A 15,483-nucleotide genomic window follows, 5' to 3' on the forward strand; every position below is an offset into this window, starting at 1 on the left:
CCATAGTTAGAGGATCAAGAGAGAGGTGGGAGTGCGACACGTTACATATAATTGTTTTGTGAACACCCCCACGCAGCTACTTTGAGCTTTCGCTTCCTAGTGTCCATTTAATAACCTACAGAAACTCAGCCCATACAAATTTCTAGTCTGCCAAAATAACACAGGTTTTATTTTAATAAAGGATTTTGTATTGGGCCGATGGTGGCCGTAAACTGTGTCCAGCTTGACAAATCTCTTTTTTGTATGTGAGCCTCCCTATAAAGTGCAAAAACGCGAGCGTTAGCACATCCTTGCTATTTTGAAGCATGTTTTGCAACTTGTGTGAAAACCGCACCGTCAAATAATAAAAAATGGCTGAGGTATGGGCACTCGACGATGTGGCCGTATCATTTTGTCCAGGAGTGTAAATGTTATTAATATTAAACATGTACCAGTGTACAAGTATTAGTAGACCAGGGTACAGTTTTTTTTTTTACCTAACAGCGCTCCTGTCCCCGTATTAATAAAAAGTAATACTGGTTACATGTAAAAGCCCTCTATTTTCTTAGAAAGCAGCCCAGAAAAGCGTGTGGCTGGTCTATTTCAAACGGAGGTGGGCCAATTTCTTCGTCCAAGTATCACGATTCAGTAGGCACCTTTCGAAGCCTGTGTTGTTGTGGGATGTGGAATAGTTGTATCTCACATCACACAAATCATAAACAACAGAAATTTTGTTTCGAATTGGCTCGTATGTTGGTTATGGGAGTGCCTACACTCGCCCCAGTTTTCAGAAGTCCCCCTCAATAAGCGTAGGTGTGGTATAATTAGTTTGCATAGGGAATTATCAGCTCTCTTGTGATTTATCAAATGTTTCCGCAATCCATTTGATCCGATGTGAAGGGGTATACGAAGTACAAGCTGCGCTTATTCAGGGGGGACACATTCCTTTATCAAAAGGCGCCTGTAATTTGAAAGACAGGAATACACACCAATTTATTAAAGCTTCGCCTTCCAATTTACCTAGGTGTTGCATGTAGCACAACATCTGAAGGCGTCAAGTATCACAAGGCTATTCATAGTTTCTCTCGTTTTTTAATAGCAAGGGCCGAATTGTACGAGTAGAGTAAGAAAACACATTCAGGATATTCACATTTTATAGCACCGCATTTTTGGTGGTGCTTGAAAGGCAGCTACGGTACTTTTTAGATAAATGTATGAAGAAAGAGCTCTCCCGTACATGGAGATTTAAAACGTGATCCGGGCAACTCGCACGGCCCAACGCTCAGCACTGCACCGCCAGCCACTGCTGTCCCACCACCTGTGCCGTGCTGTGTACAGTACTACACAGTGGAGGCTACACTGTAGCCTCAGTTCAGGGCCGCGCCGCCCGCTGCGACAGAGCCAAGGCGCAAAAATCTGAAAGCACTGCGATCGTCAATAATTAAAAAAGATGAACTAAATTTTGCATTGTATTAATTAACACGGGCTCCTATATAATATATATATATATATGAGCGCTCTGGCGATTTATTGGATATTACAAGTATTATTGTTTTGCAAAGCTTTTGTCGTTTATCACTGTTCGAATTTTTATAAACTGAGGTCATTTTATATACGATTTTATAAAAAGGATCGGCTAATAAATCGAGCCAAATCAAGCGCTGTGAGAACAAAACAACGTGTTGATGTTAACCAAAGGGTCCAGCAGTACAATTAACCCTTATCAATTTACCCTTTTCATTTTAATTCGTTTTACATCTAAATAATTAATGTCGTCTTTGTTTGGCAGTGTGTAAGTTTTTTTGTGGTACGCCGAGAACGAAAACGGCCAGTCAATTTTAATGACGACCCAGCGCGTGGTGCAGACCCGGGATGGGATCGATGTGTCGTCGCTGGACGAGCGGCAGTTCAAGTGTCTGACGCTGCCGAATGCTCTGCATGTGTTGGTGGTGTCCGACCCGGGTACAGAGACGGCTTCGGCCGCCATGGACGTGCGCGTGGGATTCCACTCGGACCCCGATGATATCCCGGGCCTAGCGCATTTCTGTGAGCACATGCTCTTCCTGGGCACGGCCAAGTATCCAGACGAGAACAGCTACAGCGTGTTTCTGAACGCACACGGTGGTAGCAGCAATGCCTTCACATCTGGACGCGACACTAATTTCTACTTCGACGTGGGGGCAGCGCATCTACATGAGGCACTGGATCGTTTTGCGCAGTTCTTCATTGCACCGCTTTTCACGGCCAGCGCCACGGAGCGAGAAATGAATGCAGTGGACTCGGAGAGTACCAATTACCTACAGGACGATAGCTGGCGTATTAATCAGCTAGAACGCGGCCTGGGCAACCATCAACACCCATACCACAAGTTTGGAGTAGGCAACAAGAAGACGCTCAGTGTCACGCCTGTGGAGAAAGGGATCGATGTGCGGGAGGCACTCCCAAAATTCTACCAGGAATTCTACTCGGCCAGTATCATGAAGCTCGTTGTCTACGGTAAGGAAGACGTCGAGACACTGAGCAAATGGGTGCTTGAGTTCTTTACTGAAATTCCCAACTCGGGGAGGGAAAGCCCCGCGTTTGATGGAGAACCGCCCTACACTGTAGATCAGTTGGCCAGAAGATTGGAAGTAGTCCCAGTCATGGACTGGAAGGTTGTCCAAGCGTCGTGGGTGTTGCCCTCGTTGCGTGGCAAAGGGTTTCCCCAGCAGCACGCGTCGGTGCTGAGTCATCTCATCGGGCATGAAGGACAAGGCTCATTACTTTCCTACCTCAAGAAGAGAAAGTGGGCAAACAGCGTCTATGCAGGAATCGTTGAAGATTACGACGAATTCTCACTCTTTGTAGTGGGCTTCGACGTGACGGACGACGGCATCGAACACGCTGACGATGTCCTGAAGGCCATGTTCCAATACATCAACTTGATGCTAGCGTCCTCGTGGGAAAAGTGGATGTTTGACGAGTTGGAAATCATGTCCAAGACGCACTACATGTTTCAGAGCAAGAACCCTCCTGCTGACTTCACGAGTGTCGTCGCCGCGAACATGCACATCTACCCGAAGCGTGACATCATTTCAGAAGGAGTTCTATACTTCCCTTACGAATGGGAGCAGGCTTTTGAGCTTCTAAAGCTAATGAATCCCGAGAATTTGAGAGTGCTTGTTGCGTGCCAAACATTCGAAGAGCGTACAACGACCGAAGAGAAATGGTACGGCACGAAGTACCGAGAAATGCCGCTATCCCAGGAGTTTATGGAAGAGATGGCAAATCCGGAAAATAATTGTGCGCTACGTCTGCCGTATCCGAATGCTTTCGTGGTGACAGACTTGAATATTGTGGGCGAGAACACCGTGGATACCCAACACCAGCACCCGCGACTCATTCGTGATGACGATTTTTGTCGCGTATGGTACAAACCTGATGTGAAGTTTAAGAAACCCCGGACATTTGCTGTCGCGACATTCCACTCACCGGAAGTGAATCCTACTCCGTACAACTACGCGCTTTCGGCGCTTTTTGTTGCATGTCTGAAAGATGAGCTGAATGAATATTCATACGACGCTCTATTGGCCGGTATGAACTACAAATTGCGTCTCAATGGAAGCAATATCTACTTGAGTACTGGAGGGTACAGCTCGAAGTTACCCATACTGGTTCAGCGGATCCTGGAAGTCATGGGTAACTTTGAAAGCCACATTGGGGACGAGGCATTTGAACGTGTGAAGCACGCCAAGTGCCGATCCTTTGAGAACATGCGCCTGGAGGAAGCGCACCGCCACGCAGTCCAGCTAGAGTCGAACTTGCTGCATGAACGAAGCTGGAGCGTAGACGACATCGTTAGTGCGATCCGGACCTGCTCATTTCGTGACGTCATAGCACACTCGAAGCGTCTGTTTCGACAAGTCTTCTGTGACATCCTCCTGTATGGCAACTTAAACTTGTATGCAGCGATGGATCTTGCGGGGGTCATCGTGGATCAAGTTCGCGCATCTCGAGCTCTATCCATGCCGTCGTCGAAGAAGTACTGGATTGGGCGACAGGTTAAGCTTTCCTGTGGAGTGCACGTCGTCTACAAACATGTTCACCCCAACCCAGACAACGCGAATTGCGCCGTGAACTGCATCTACCAGATTGGCGCGGAAAACTACATGGACCGCGCTAAGTTGGCTTTGTTCTGTCAAATTGTTGACGAGCCGCTTTTCGACCAGCTGCGCACAAAAGAACAGCTTGGATACACTGTGTATTCGACCCCCTCCCGTGGGAATGGCGTGCAGTCGTTTAAGATTGTGGTGCAATCTAATGTCGCCCCACCGGAATTCATTGAGCAACGAATTGACTCGTTCTGGTGTGATTTCCGCAATACCTTGACGAGTATGCGCTTGGATCAATTGCAGAAGCACATTCAGTCCGTCGTCAAGGGCTACATTGAAAAACCCAAGAGCCAGGAGGAGGAGGTGCAAGCTCTACTCGTCGAGATTGCGAATCACCAGTACGAATTTGGTCGCAAGATGAATTTGGCGGAAGTGGTGCGTACGTTGCAACTCGCTGATGTGCTCGAGTTCTTCGACGACTTCGTTCACCCTGGAGGTTCACAACGAAAGAAACTGAGTGTGCACATATACGGGAACGAGACTCGCCTCGAGAAGCTAGCAGATTGCTCTGAAACTGGCTGGTCCACCTTCAATACAGAAAGCCAAGCTGGTCTCATGGCTGCTATGGCTCTCGGCGCATCTTCTTTCGGATCATCTGACGCGAAGACTGAGTACATCAAAGACTCGGAAGAGTTCAAGCGTCGAACACCATGCTACGAGGTACAAGTCACGTCTCTAGAGAATCAACTGTAGTATTCTAGTTGGTTAGACACAATAAGCCGTTAGCCATCAGCAACATCTAACGTTGCAGCATTGCTAAGCAGCCGCCTTCCTTCGCTAGCGCATAAAAAACTCCGCTCGTGTTCTTCACCAGCTCCCGAGGGCTATCGAACTCCACCACCCGACCGTCACTGCGGGATGATGGACAGATTCGACCGCAGCGTGCGTAGTGGCATGGTGGCAATATCGACGCCATCGATAAGAATGCGGCCTGACACCAACTCATTGATTCGGAAGAGTGCCATGGTGAGGCTGGACTTGCCGGCGCCGGTACGTCCAACAATACCGATCTTCTCGTTGGTTTGGATGCTGAAGGAAATGCTCTTCAGCACGGGTTTCCCACCTGGCTTGTAGCTGAAGACGACGTCTTGGAACTGGACAGTGGAAGATCGAGGCCATGATGCATCAGGTTCGATAACTAGTGGTCGCTGGCTCCCTTCGGCTGGAATGGCCCCGTACTCGAGAATTCGTTCGGGGCCCACCATTTGGATTTCCAACCATGACCACGACATGAAAAGACTTGCAAGACTGCCATCCACACTCAGAGCATACGTGAACGCCAATCCAATGAGGCCTGGTGTCAAAAAATTGTGCAGATAAACGAGGCTGGAGACTACAAGAGTCACAACACCAAACCCAACAAGTTGCATGCGCAACTGGAACCAGTACTTCAACACCATTTGGGCGAACCATGCTTGGCAGTTCACGTCGTTGCGGCGAAAGTTCTCTTCGACCATGCGCTCCACCGTTTCTTGTCCAAAGGCACGAATGACAGCAACGCCTTCTTCAGACTGACTCACGTAGCTCAAAATGGGTGACGCAGATATTCTCCACAGACGGGCAAGCTCTTTCGATGGGGCCAAGTAATGGTTCCCAATTTTCACGTAGATCCACACCAGCGGGATGATCAGTACACCCAGAGCTTTTATCATGTATACAGCCGTCGCCAGTTGGCATGCTGTGAAGAAAAGGAGCCCAAGAACTTCCTGGAAGGAAAATGATAGCATGAAGTCAATTGCAGAGATATCGTCTCCGTACCGATTCAATATGCGACCAATTGGGTTCGCGTCGAAGAAACGTAGCGGGGCTTTAAGCAGAGACATCGTCATGGTGTCAAAGAGATGGCGTGATGCTCGCAGTCCAATTACCGCCACTGTTCCCGCTCGCACTAAGACCATGACTGCCGTCCCAACACCAAGCATGTCATACACCGTCACATTATACACCGTCTCGTCCGAGTAGTATTTCTGCCCAGTCCAACGACTTAACCAAAGATCGCTGCCAATCTGGAACGCCTGCCGTAGCATCTGCACCACGAACAGGAATATGCACACCTTTAAGCCACCAAGCGAGTCAAAGTACTTGAGGAATACGTCCTTCGAAACACGGCCTTCCACGCGTTCCTCCTCGTCGATGAACCGACCAGCGGTTTTGTCCTGGATGTCTCCATCATCATCCTTGGTAGAACGCGGTGACACTGGCAATGTGTACGAAGTACGTGGCAGGTCGACGTTGTTCCGAGTGTCTTTCACGTTGCCATCCTCCACCAGCACTTTCATGTTGGCAGCCTCATTCGCAATGATGTCAGGACTGTGCGTCACTAAGACGACGGTCTTCTCCGCCAGTAAGTTGCAGATGCAGTCACCGAAAATTTGACTCTGCACGATCGCATCGACAGCCGCCAGTGGGGAGTCGAGCAAGAAGATGTCAGCATCTGAGTAGCACGCACGAGCAAGACAAACACGCGCCTTCTGACCACCAGACAAGTTGACTCCCTTTTGCCCGATCTCCGTCAAGTCACCACCAGGGAATTGCTTTAGGTCTGGAAATAGGCCACACGCCGCGATCGCTTTAGCGTACTTATTGCTGTGATATGGCAGACCGAACAGGATGTTGTCACGGATCGTCATGTTCTGGATCCATGTCTGCTGTGAATAGTAGGCGACACGACCTCGTACGAACACGTTACCGGCCAGCTTGTCCATTTCGCCCAACAAAGCGGAGCATAGGGATGACTTGCCACTACCGACCGAGCCGTGCACGATCACCAGGTCTCCCTGCTTTACAGCGAGGTCGACGTGGCTGAGCAACGGAGTATCCTTGGTCCACCCGAAAATGCCGTCTTTGATTGCCATTACAACGTCGTCATGTTGCTTCGGGTCACTTCGGCTCACGTTTGCTGGATTGAATTCTTCTAGCGACAGGTAGTCAGAGAAGCGGTCGATCGAAATCTTGGCTTGAATGAACATCTGGATGACTGTGGGTAAGTCCCGAAGTGGGTCTCGAAGCGTATTGTAAAGAGCGATGGCTGTGAACACTTTGGCAGCAGTTAGCTCGTTTCCCATAACTATCGCGTAAACGGCAAATGACACAGCCGACACTGCTAGTGGCGAGGACCAGAGGATAGTAATGTTGACGGCACCTAGATAGAGAAACCGCTTGACAGCCGACAACTCAACGGAGCGGAAACTGCGGATCTTTTTTGCAAATTTGCCTTCCCAAGCATTGAGTTTCACGACCTGGATAGCATTAAACACCTCCTTGACGACGCTTAGTCGTTCGTCTTTGCGCTGCATGAGATCGGCAAAGGCAGCCCCAGAAAACCTAGCCAGCAAATAACTAGCCAGCATCGACACCGCAATGACTGCAAGTCCAGCAAATGCAGCGAGATCAATCACGGCGTAAAGCATCCACACGGCCACGACGATCTGGATGGGGATCACCCAGAGTTTGTTAACTTGAAAGGTCGCCCACAGCACATTGTTGACGTCCGAGGTTAGCAAGTTGGCGATGTCCACCGTACTGGAATTGTTCTTTGTCCGAAGACTCCGCCGCATTGCCTTCTGGAAGAGCAGCGTTTTGAGCGTCACTGTGAGACGCAGAGCAATTAGCTCCAGTGCGTAGTTCATTTGTACGGACAGAATGGCGTTGGCAAATCGCGAGGCGAAGAAGATGCCGAGCCATCCGCTGAGGTCGTTCATGTCGATCTCAACCGTCGAGAGCGCGTCTATCGCGTGGTTCAGAACCACAGGAGCGAAGAGGCCGCACGCCGTAGAGAAGAACATCGCCAGTCCCCACAAAAGGAATTCACGGCCGTAAGCGCTCGCCATTGCTCTGGTAATGGACCTGTCGTGTCGCTCGTAGTGAGCACCAAATTCGTCCAACGCCGTAGCCGCTCGGTTCTTTCCTTCCAGTTCCCAGAGATCCTCCAAGTTTAACTGACGCTGGTTGCCAGCGTCCATCATTGGGTTGGCGTAGGAGAAGAAGAGTTTCGACCAGAAGGACGCTGTGGCCGGTGTAGTAGCCTCAGCGTCATAACCCCTCTGCTTGGCCTCATCTACATTATTGGTAAAGGTGGCGTACTGGCGTGGTTTCGTCCTGGTGATTGGCGACATGGCGGACTGTTACAGCGCCGTCATCTCCTCCAGCTCGCTCGCACTTTTCACGGTTAATGGGGGAATAAGTGGCGGGGCATCGCGCAGGTCTAACACGGTACTGGCTTCTTTGCACCAACGGCCGCCCGCGCGAAATGAAGTGGAGGCGTGTGGCGCTAGTCGCGCTGATTGGCTACGCCTTGATACTGACTAAACTAATTCTGCAAGTAGTCACAAGCCGTGCTGTTATTAACCCCTCCACTATGACTGGAGCCTCGACGTATGCGGACTGTTGAGCCGCATACGTCGAGGCGATGGGGTTCCCGCAGGAAAAGGCAGTGCAAGTATGGTGTGACAGTAAGGCGGCCATTAGTACAGTAAAGAATCCTGGGAATCACAAAGCTACGAAACATATCGAAATTGACTCTCACTACCGATCTTGAGTCAGTGGCAAGACGAAATTCAGAAATCTCAACAAGAGGAGCGAGAATTAAATCTGGAAAGCTCACAAGCCACCAGCACTGTAGGAGATTCCGACTCGTCTTATAACCCATCGAGTGAAGCTCCGTCCCAGGAAGAACAGCAAGCCATCAGACAAGGATTAAGGGTGTCCGCTCGCCCTGGAAAACAAACCAAACGACCGCATACATTGACCCCGATGGAAGCGGAAAGAATACGGGGTCAGTTGAAAACAAAACGGGAACATCAAAAGGTAGCAATGACAGCTGAGCCAATGGACATAGTCAGCACTACGGGGGAAAAACTATCTCCACAGGAGACAACGTGTGACGGGGTCACACAGCACCTTGCGCTAGAGGAAGTTATCTTCCGAGAGTATACAAACTCTCAGTGAACGGCAGTTCACAGGTCCCCTCTTTAATTAAAGAGAGCGAAGTGACCTAAATAAGGTAGATTGTAAACTGAGTATATTTATAGGTAGGTTAAGTTTGAGGTTAATACAAACTATCAGTTACCTATAGTAATGCAATGTCATTTAACCAATGGTTGGTTTTGAATGACCTTGGTACCTTGTACCAAATATCCCGGAGTATGACATGTCATACTCCTGAAGTGTGAAGTGTCACACTTCATGTAACCAGGGTACACTTAGTGCTACGTACCCCGTTACATCCTCCCCCACTTAGGTTCGGTTTACCGACCAATCAGAATGAAGAGATGTTCGTCACAAACTCTCATTCTCAAAGTCGAAAACCATCGACTCGGCCGCGCGAGCGCGGCGGAGGCTCACTTTACAGTTAGAGCCTCGAGCAGCAACCTGTGCGCTCTTCGTCAAGGTCTCCACTTCGACCGTTAACATGCCTCGTGGCACTGCTAAGAGCGGTGCTAAGACACGCTCCAAGGCTGCAGCCGGTAAGGCGCAGGCCAAGAGCACTAAGCCTCACGGCAAAGGCTCTGCACTCAAGGAGGCTACTCAGGTGGCCTCCGAGGCGATCGGATCCTCGGGTGACGCGGCTGCGGACAAGCGCGCAAGCAGGCGCCGCAGTCCGTCGCCCTCGTCTTCAGACAATCGTCCGAACCCTCGGTTCGTAGAACATGAGTTCAACTCGGGCAGTGAGGACGATGCCGAGTTCGAGAGCACCCATGATGCTCCTGCGGGCTCTGTGGGAGGGCACAGCCCAGTGCCCAGTGAGCACAAAGAAGACAGCGTGCAGTCGTCCGCTAGTGATCACGGTGATCACAGTCCCAGGACCTCTGTGCGCTCTGAGAGTCCGGCCGTTAAGGCTAAGGGCACTCCCAAAGCCGGTGGCGATGAGGAAGGGAGTCCTCGCAAACGTCTCTCGCTTGCCGAGGGTCTTGCGCGCGCTAAGGCCTCTAAAGCCGAAGGCGCCAAGCCCTCAAAGAAGCGTACCGCCTCTAAGTCTCCACTCCGCGAGGAGAAGGAGACTCGACGCTCCTATCAGAGTCTCTTCGACTCCTCGGATGAAGAGGATGAGAAGGAGGAAGAAGAGGAAGAGGAGGGTGCCATTGTTGAGCCCCGGGAGGTCTCGAATGACCTCGAACAGCAGCAGGAGGATTTCCAAGCTGCCCAGCGTGTGCGTGGGGGTTCGGTGGCGGCACCCGTCAACCAGGGAGCTGCCATCAACTCAAGAGGGTATTGGCCTCCCGAGGAGAGCTCTGGGGCTGACCTCTTCTTAGAGCTTCTCGTCGCTCCTCGTGGCCTTGTGGGCGGCCACACTTCTAGGGGCATCTATGAACGAGCCCTTGTTCAGAAAGAACAGTTGTTCGTCGACAACGTGGAGGCTGCTCGGTGTGTGCTTCTCGCGCCACACCGCATTCCCCTTAAGGACTTCACGACTTGTCGTAAGAAGCCCGAGACCCGGGGTGGTCTCTATCCTGTTTGGGGATACCCCTGGGTTATGCCCGAGAACTGTCCCACATGGAGTTCTTGTGAGGACATGTTCTGGGCGTGGGTGGAGACTCTCAAGTACTCGCCCACGGAGTTATGGGAACTCCATGAAGATCAGCAGCTGTCCCACATCCTGGACCAGCGTGATCTTCGTGTGAGGTTTGCCCACTTGATCAGCAAGCGTATGCTGCCAAGGGACATCCTGAAGCGCGCGGCTTCTAGCGCTCACGATGAGCGCGGGTACGGTATGTATTCATCATCCGTACCCCGTTCGGGCAAGAAGCCCCGGACTACTTATGAAGCTGCCGCCGCTTCTGTTCCCAGATTGCGACAGCCTTCGGGCAGTCAATCAGGAGCCGTTCAATCGGCTCCCACGAGTTCTCGGAGTGGGCATAACCCCTCCACTTCACGAGGAGCTGTCGCTTCCCGCGACACCGTTGCTCCTGGAGGATCCGCTCCACGTGGAAGTGGACTTCTCCATTCCGGTCAAGCAGGGGCGGAGGTGCCCTCGTACGAGTACGAGTACTCAGCGCCTCCCGAGAGCCACTCTCGTTCGAGTGCTCCGACTGCGGGTCCGACACGGGACCCTGAGGTTGACCGCCTCCGTCAACGTCTCCTCGTGCTTGAGATTGCACTTGGCCTTGGGACTGGCGGTAATGCTGCCGCCCAGGCCGGGAATCAGGGCGAGCTCGCTCGTCTTGCGGGTCGCCTGGACCTGGTGGAGCGAGAGGTCGCGAGCCTGCACCTGCGGGTGGACCGCCGGGCCTCTTCGTCCGATCTGGACGAGGCCTTTCGCATGATCCGACGGATCGAGGCTTTGTTGCCACGTCCGGAGCCGCCTGCGGCACACTCCCAGACGTACGCGTATGGTGCGTACCCGGCGTACTCAGCGTACTCGGCGTATGGCGCCGGGGTCCGTTCGTATGGAGCCCCTCCGGCGTACGGTCTTGACCGCAGCCTTGCCGTCCCGACCGAGGCTTGGGTGCCTGCTCCGACGCCCTCGTCGACGACTGTGACCGGCCCTCGCTTCGAGGAGCTGGGTCAAGGGGGGTCTGCGAGTCAGCAACCTCCTGCGGGTCAAAGTACCGCTTAAGACGTCCGACATAGAACGTCGGGTGCGTCGTCATTGACTTTGGAAGGTCGATGGTGTACGACGCACCATGTCTGGCCAGGACTGCAAAAGGTCCGATGAAGCGGTGCTTCAGCTTGTTGCTGCCGACAGAGCTAACAGTGTCTAGAGGTAGGTTCCTCGTGTCTAGTAACACTAAGTCACCAATCTCAAATATACTTAAGTTTCCTCTTCCTTGTTTGTCCGAGTACTCCTTTTGTTTATCTTGGGCCGCTGCCATGGCATCGCGGACCCTGCTGACAATGTTCAGCTTGGTATCCATAAAGGATTCCACCTGTTTCCGCAGCGAAACTGGCCTCACATCCGAGACCTGGGAGGAAAGGGCTTTCCGAGCCTCTCCCCCACTTAGAATAGAGGAGTCAGTGTTTCCTCGAAGAGTGAGAGGCACTCTGGGGTGGCGGAAGCCGTTCAAGTAGAACGACGTGAACCCCGTGGACGCGTGCACCGCGTTGTTGAGCGCAAACTCAACAACTGGAAGCTGCGTCGACCACGTACGTGGCGCTGCCGCGCACACACTGCGCAGAGTGTCCTCGAGCACTCGATTGACGCGCTCTGTTTGGCCGTCTGTCTGCGGATGATCCGCAGTGGACATCTGCAGACGAGTTCCCAGTAAAGGGAACAGCGTTTTCCAAAACGCAGCAGTGAACCGCGGGTCTCGGTCCGAGACAATCGTCTCCGGGAGACCGTGATAGCGGAACACGCCATCGACGAACAACCTTGCGGTTTGTTCGCCCGTCACAGTGACGGGAACTGGAGCAAGATGTACCATCTTGCTCAGCCGACACACGAACACCAAAATTCCGGTGTTGCCGTGTCCGTCGGCGGGAAGCCCAAAGATGAAGTCAAGACTCATCGACTTCCAACAATCAGCCGGTACGGGCAGGCTCTGTAATGGAGCCGAAGAGTGCCCTGCGGGTTTAACCCGCTGACATGTTTCACATGTCTTGACGTACCGGGCGACCCACTTGTACATGTGGGTCCACCAGAAGGACTGAGAGACCGACAGAAAGGTCTTCTCGCGGCCCAAGTGGCCGCTGAAGGGCGCGTCATGCGCCTCCGCGAGGATGTCGAACTTCAGATCCTCGTCGTTGGGTACAACCACCCGTGGAGGATCAGTGGGCTCTACCCGATAATAGAGGAGGCCCTCCTTCAACTCATATCGGTGGAGCCGTGAGCGCTGTCGCGACGAGAGCCAGTCGGACTTCGCGCTCGTTCCGGCCTTAAGGAACTTGACGATAGGCGCGACAGCCTCATCGTCCCGATACGCCATGCGTATCCGATCATATAGATCCGTTGTCACCCGCGTGATGTGGGCCAACTCATAGTCGGGACGCCTAGAGAGGGCGTCCGCAAGCACGTTGAGCTTGCCCGGCTTGTACTCGACGCGGAAGTTATATTCCGCGAAGAAGGACAGCCACCTCGCCATCCGTTGGGAGAGGTGAGGCGAGTTAGTCGCCGTCCTCAAGGACGCGTGGTCTGTGTAGATCACAAAGGGCGTAGAGCCCAGAAGGTGAACACGGAACTTCACAAGGGCATATTTCATTGCCAGGAGCTCCTTGTCATGGACAGGGTAGTTCCGCTCGGCGGCTTTGAGCTGCCTGGACTGGAATGAGATGACTCGTTCCTGTCCAGCCGTGTCGTCCTGCAGCAATGCACACCCGATGGCGTAATCGGAGGCATCGCAGACGACGCTAAACGGCTTCGTCTCGTCCGGCAGAGCCAGGACAGGGGCCTCTTGGAGACTGGCCTTGATGCTGTCAAAAGCATCCTGGTGCTCTTGCTCCCAGCGCCAGTCGACGTCCTTCTGAAGGAGGCTCGACAAGGGCTTAGCGAAGCCCGCGTACCCAGCGCTGTACTTGTGAAGGTAGTTGGCCAAACCCAACCACTTTCGAAGATCCTTCTGGGATCGGGGCGTCGGCCATGCTGCTATGGCCTTGACCTTGTCTGGGTCAGCCCGAACGCCCACGTTGCTTACGAAGCAACCGAGAACTTTGATCTCTGGTGACGCGAAAACGCACTTGTCGATGTTGGTGTAGAGCTTGTTCGCTCGCATCACGTCCAACACTCGACGGAGGTGTCCTAGATGCACCTCCATGGCCGTCTTGCCTCCCTCGGCACGGCTATGGACGAAAATGTCGTCGAAGTACGTTTGTACGAAGGTACGCAAAGGGCGGAACAATTGCGTCACCAGGCGATTGAACGTCGCCGGGGCGTTAGACAAGCCCTGCGGCATGACGAGCCACTCCCAAAGCATGCCGCTTGGAGTGCTTACCGCGGTGAGCGGGATGTCACTCTCTCGCATCAGGATTTGGTAGTATCCGTCTACCAAATCCAGCGCACTGTACAGTACGCTCCCGGCCATGTTGTTCAACAACACATCCTTTCGTGGGATCGGTGTTTGGGCCGGCACCGTTGCGTTGTTCAGCTTGTTATAAGCGTGAACCAGACGCCACTTTCCGTTCGGCTTACGAACGCAGAAAGTCGGCGTCGAGTGCGGGGATTTCGACTCCCGCACCATGCCTGCCTTCGCTTTCGCGGCGAAGAAGGCATCAATGACCTCGCACTGTTCGCGCGGGAGAGGCCATTGCCTCGTGACACAATACTTTGTGCCGGGCACGAGATCAATCTCGTGCCGTACGCCTCGATCCGGTGGGAGTTGGGTCGGTGGGTGTTTATTCACCACGTCCGCATACTCCGTCACCAAAGGATACACCGGATCCTTGGGGTTCTTGAGAATCTCAGAACCCAAGCGCGCCTGACGCTGCTTGTTCATGTCTTCCAGGACGTTCTCGTCCAAGACAGAGGAGGAGTTCAGCTCCTCCTGAGTGGTCTCAGGTCTTATGAGTACCATCTCAGCGATCTCTCCAGCCTTGAGGTTGGCCAGGAAAGACTCAGCCGTCATTTCCTCGAGGTTCAGTATCTCTGCAACCTCTGGCAACTGTTCCAAGTGGACACCAGATGCCTTGACGGGTAAACCCGTCTCGCTATCGAAGATGTGATAGCACTCTTCCACCGGCCTTGTCGGAGGAGCCCGGGCCCTGGACTCCGAGTCGCTTGAAGCGACGTCGATCGGAACGAAGTTCGGATCCGACTTGAGGCGGCGGCGGCGTCTTTGCCGACGGCTTCTGTGACGGGGAGCTTTGCTGCCCACGTCTAGGGATGTCGTCGCTACGACATCCGAGGCACTCGTGGCCTCGTGTGGTACTGTTGTACCCACACAGGAAGCGTGTTCAACGCCTTCCTCTTCAGTTAAGGTCTGGGCGACCGCGTGTGGCACTGTGTTACCCACACAGGAAGCGTATCCGACGTCTTCCTCTTCAGTTATGGTCTGGGCGACCGCGTGTGGCACTGTGTTACTCACACAGGAAGCGTATCCGACGTCTTCCTCTTCAGTTATGGTCTGGGCGACCGTGAGTGGAACTCTGTTACCCACTCTGAACACGCTGTTCTCAGTGTTCATGACAGCTGCAGCTGTCTGCGGAACTAAGTTACCCGCCTGTGGACCTAAGTTACCCACTTGGCCGGCGCCTCTTCTGGGCGCGGCCACCATCAAAACATCCTCGGAGTCGTCATATACGTCGACGACTCCCAAGCATCTGCCGGATGCTTTGGTACCCTGGCAGCCCTCGCGGGCGCCCCGGGTCCTGACAGAGGTGGGAACATGACTCACCAATGCTCTATCGGACTGCGCAGGGCGGCTGGCACCGATTGCCTTGCCTCGCCAGTCGATCCAGGGCTCGTGCTTCTCAAGCCAGGGCATGC

The 15,483-nt window shown here is 53.1% G+C and overlaps 3 protein-coding genes across 3 annotated transcripts; 2 read left to right on the forward strand and 1 right to left on the reverse strand.

Moving 5' to 3' along the window:
- Positions 1-1,820: 1,820 nt before the first annotated feature.
- On the forward strand, positions 1,821-2,499 carry PITG_17056 (metalloprotease family M16A, putative; the record flags this gene model as incomplete). The annotated part of the gene is made up of 2 exons (XM_002897213.1): positions 1,821-2,405; positions 2,485-2,499. 2 exons carry the CDS (start codon positions 1,821-1,823, stop codon positions 2,497-2,499), a joined length of 600 nt encoding a protein of 199 aa, XP_002897259.1.
- Positions 2,500-2,621: 122 nt separating this feature from the next.
- On the forward strand, positions 2,622-4,890 carry PITG_17057 (insulin-degrading enzyme-like protein; the record flags this gene model as incomplete). The annotated part of the gene is made up of 1 exon (XM_002897214.1): positions 2,622-4,890. One exon carries the CDS (start codon positions 2,622-2,624, stop codon positions 4,821-4,823), a length of 2,202 nt encoding a protein of 733 aa, XP_002897260.1.
- An 88-nt stretch (positions 4,891-4,978) lies between these two features.
- Positions 4,979-8,245, reverse strand: PITG_17058 (ATP-binding Cassette (ABC) Superfamily; the record flags this gene model as incomplete). The annotated part of the gene is made up of 1 exon (XM_002897215.1): positions 4,979-8,245. One exon carries the CDS (start codon positions 8,243-8,245, stop codon positions 4,979-4,981), a length of 3,267 nt encoding a protein of 1,088 aa, XP_002897261.1.
- Between the last annotated feature and the right edge of the window lie 7,238 nt (positions 8,246-15,483).

This window comes from Phytophthora infestans, genomic scaffold (assembly GCF_000142945.1).
Source record: "Phytophthora infestans T30-4 supercont1.47 genomic scaffold, whole genome shotgun sequence".
Classification (NCBI taxonomy): domain Eukaryota; phylum Oomycota; class Peronosporomycetes; order Peronosporales; family Peronosporaceae; genus Phytophthora; species Phytophthora infestans.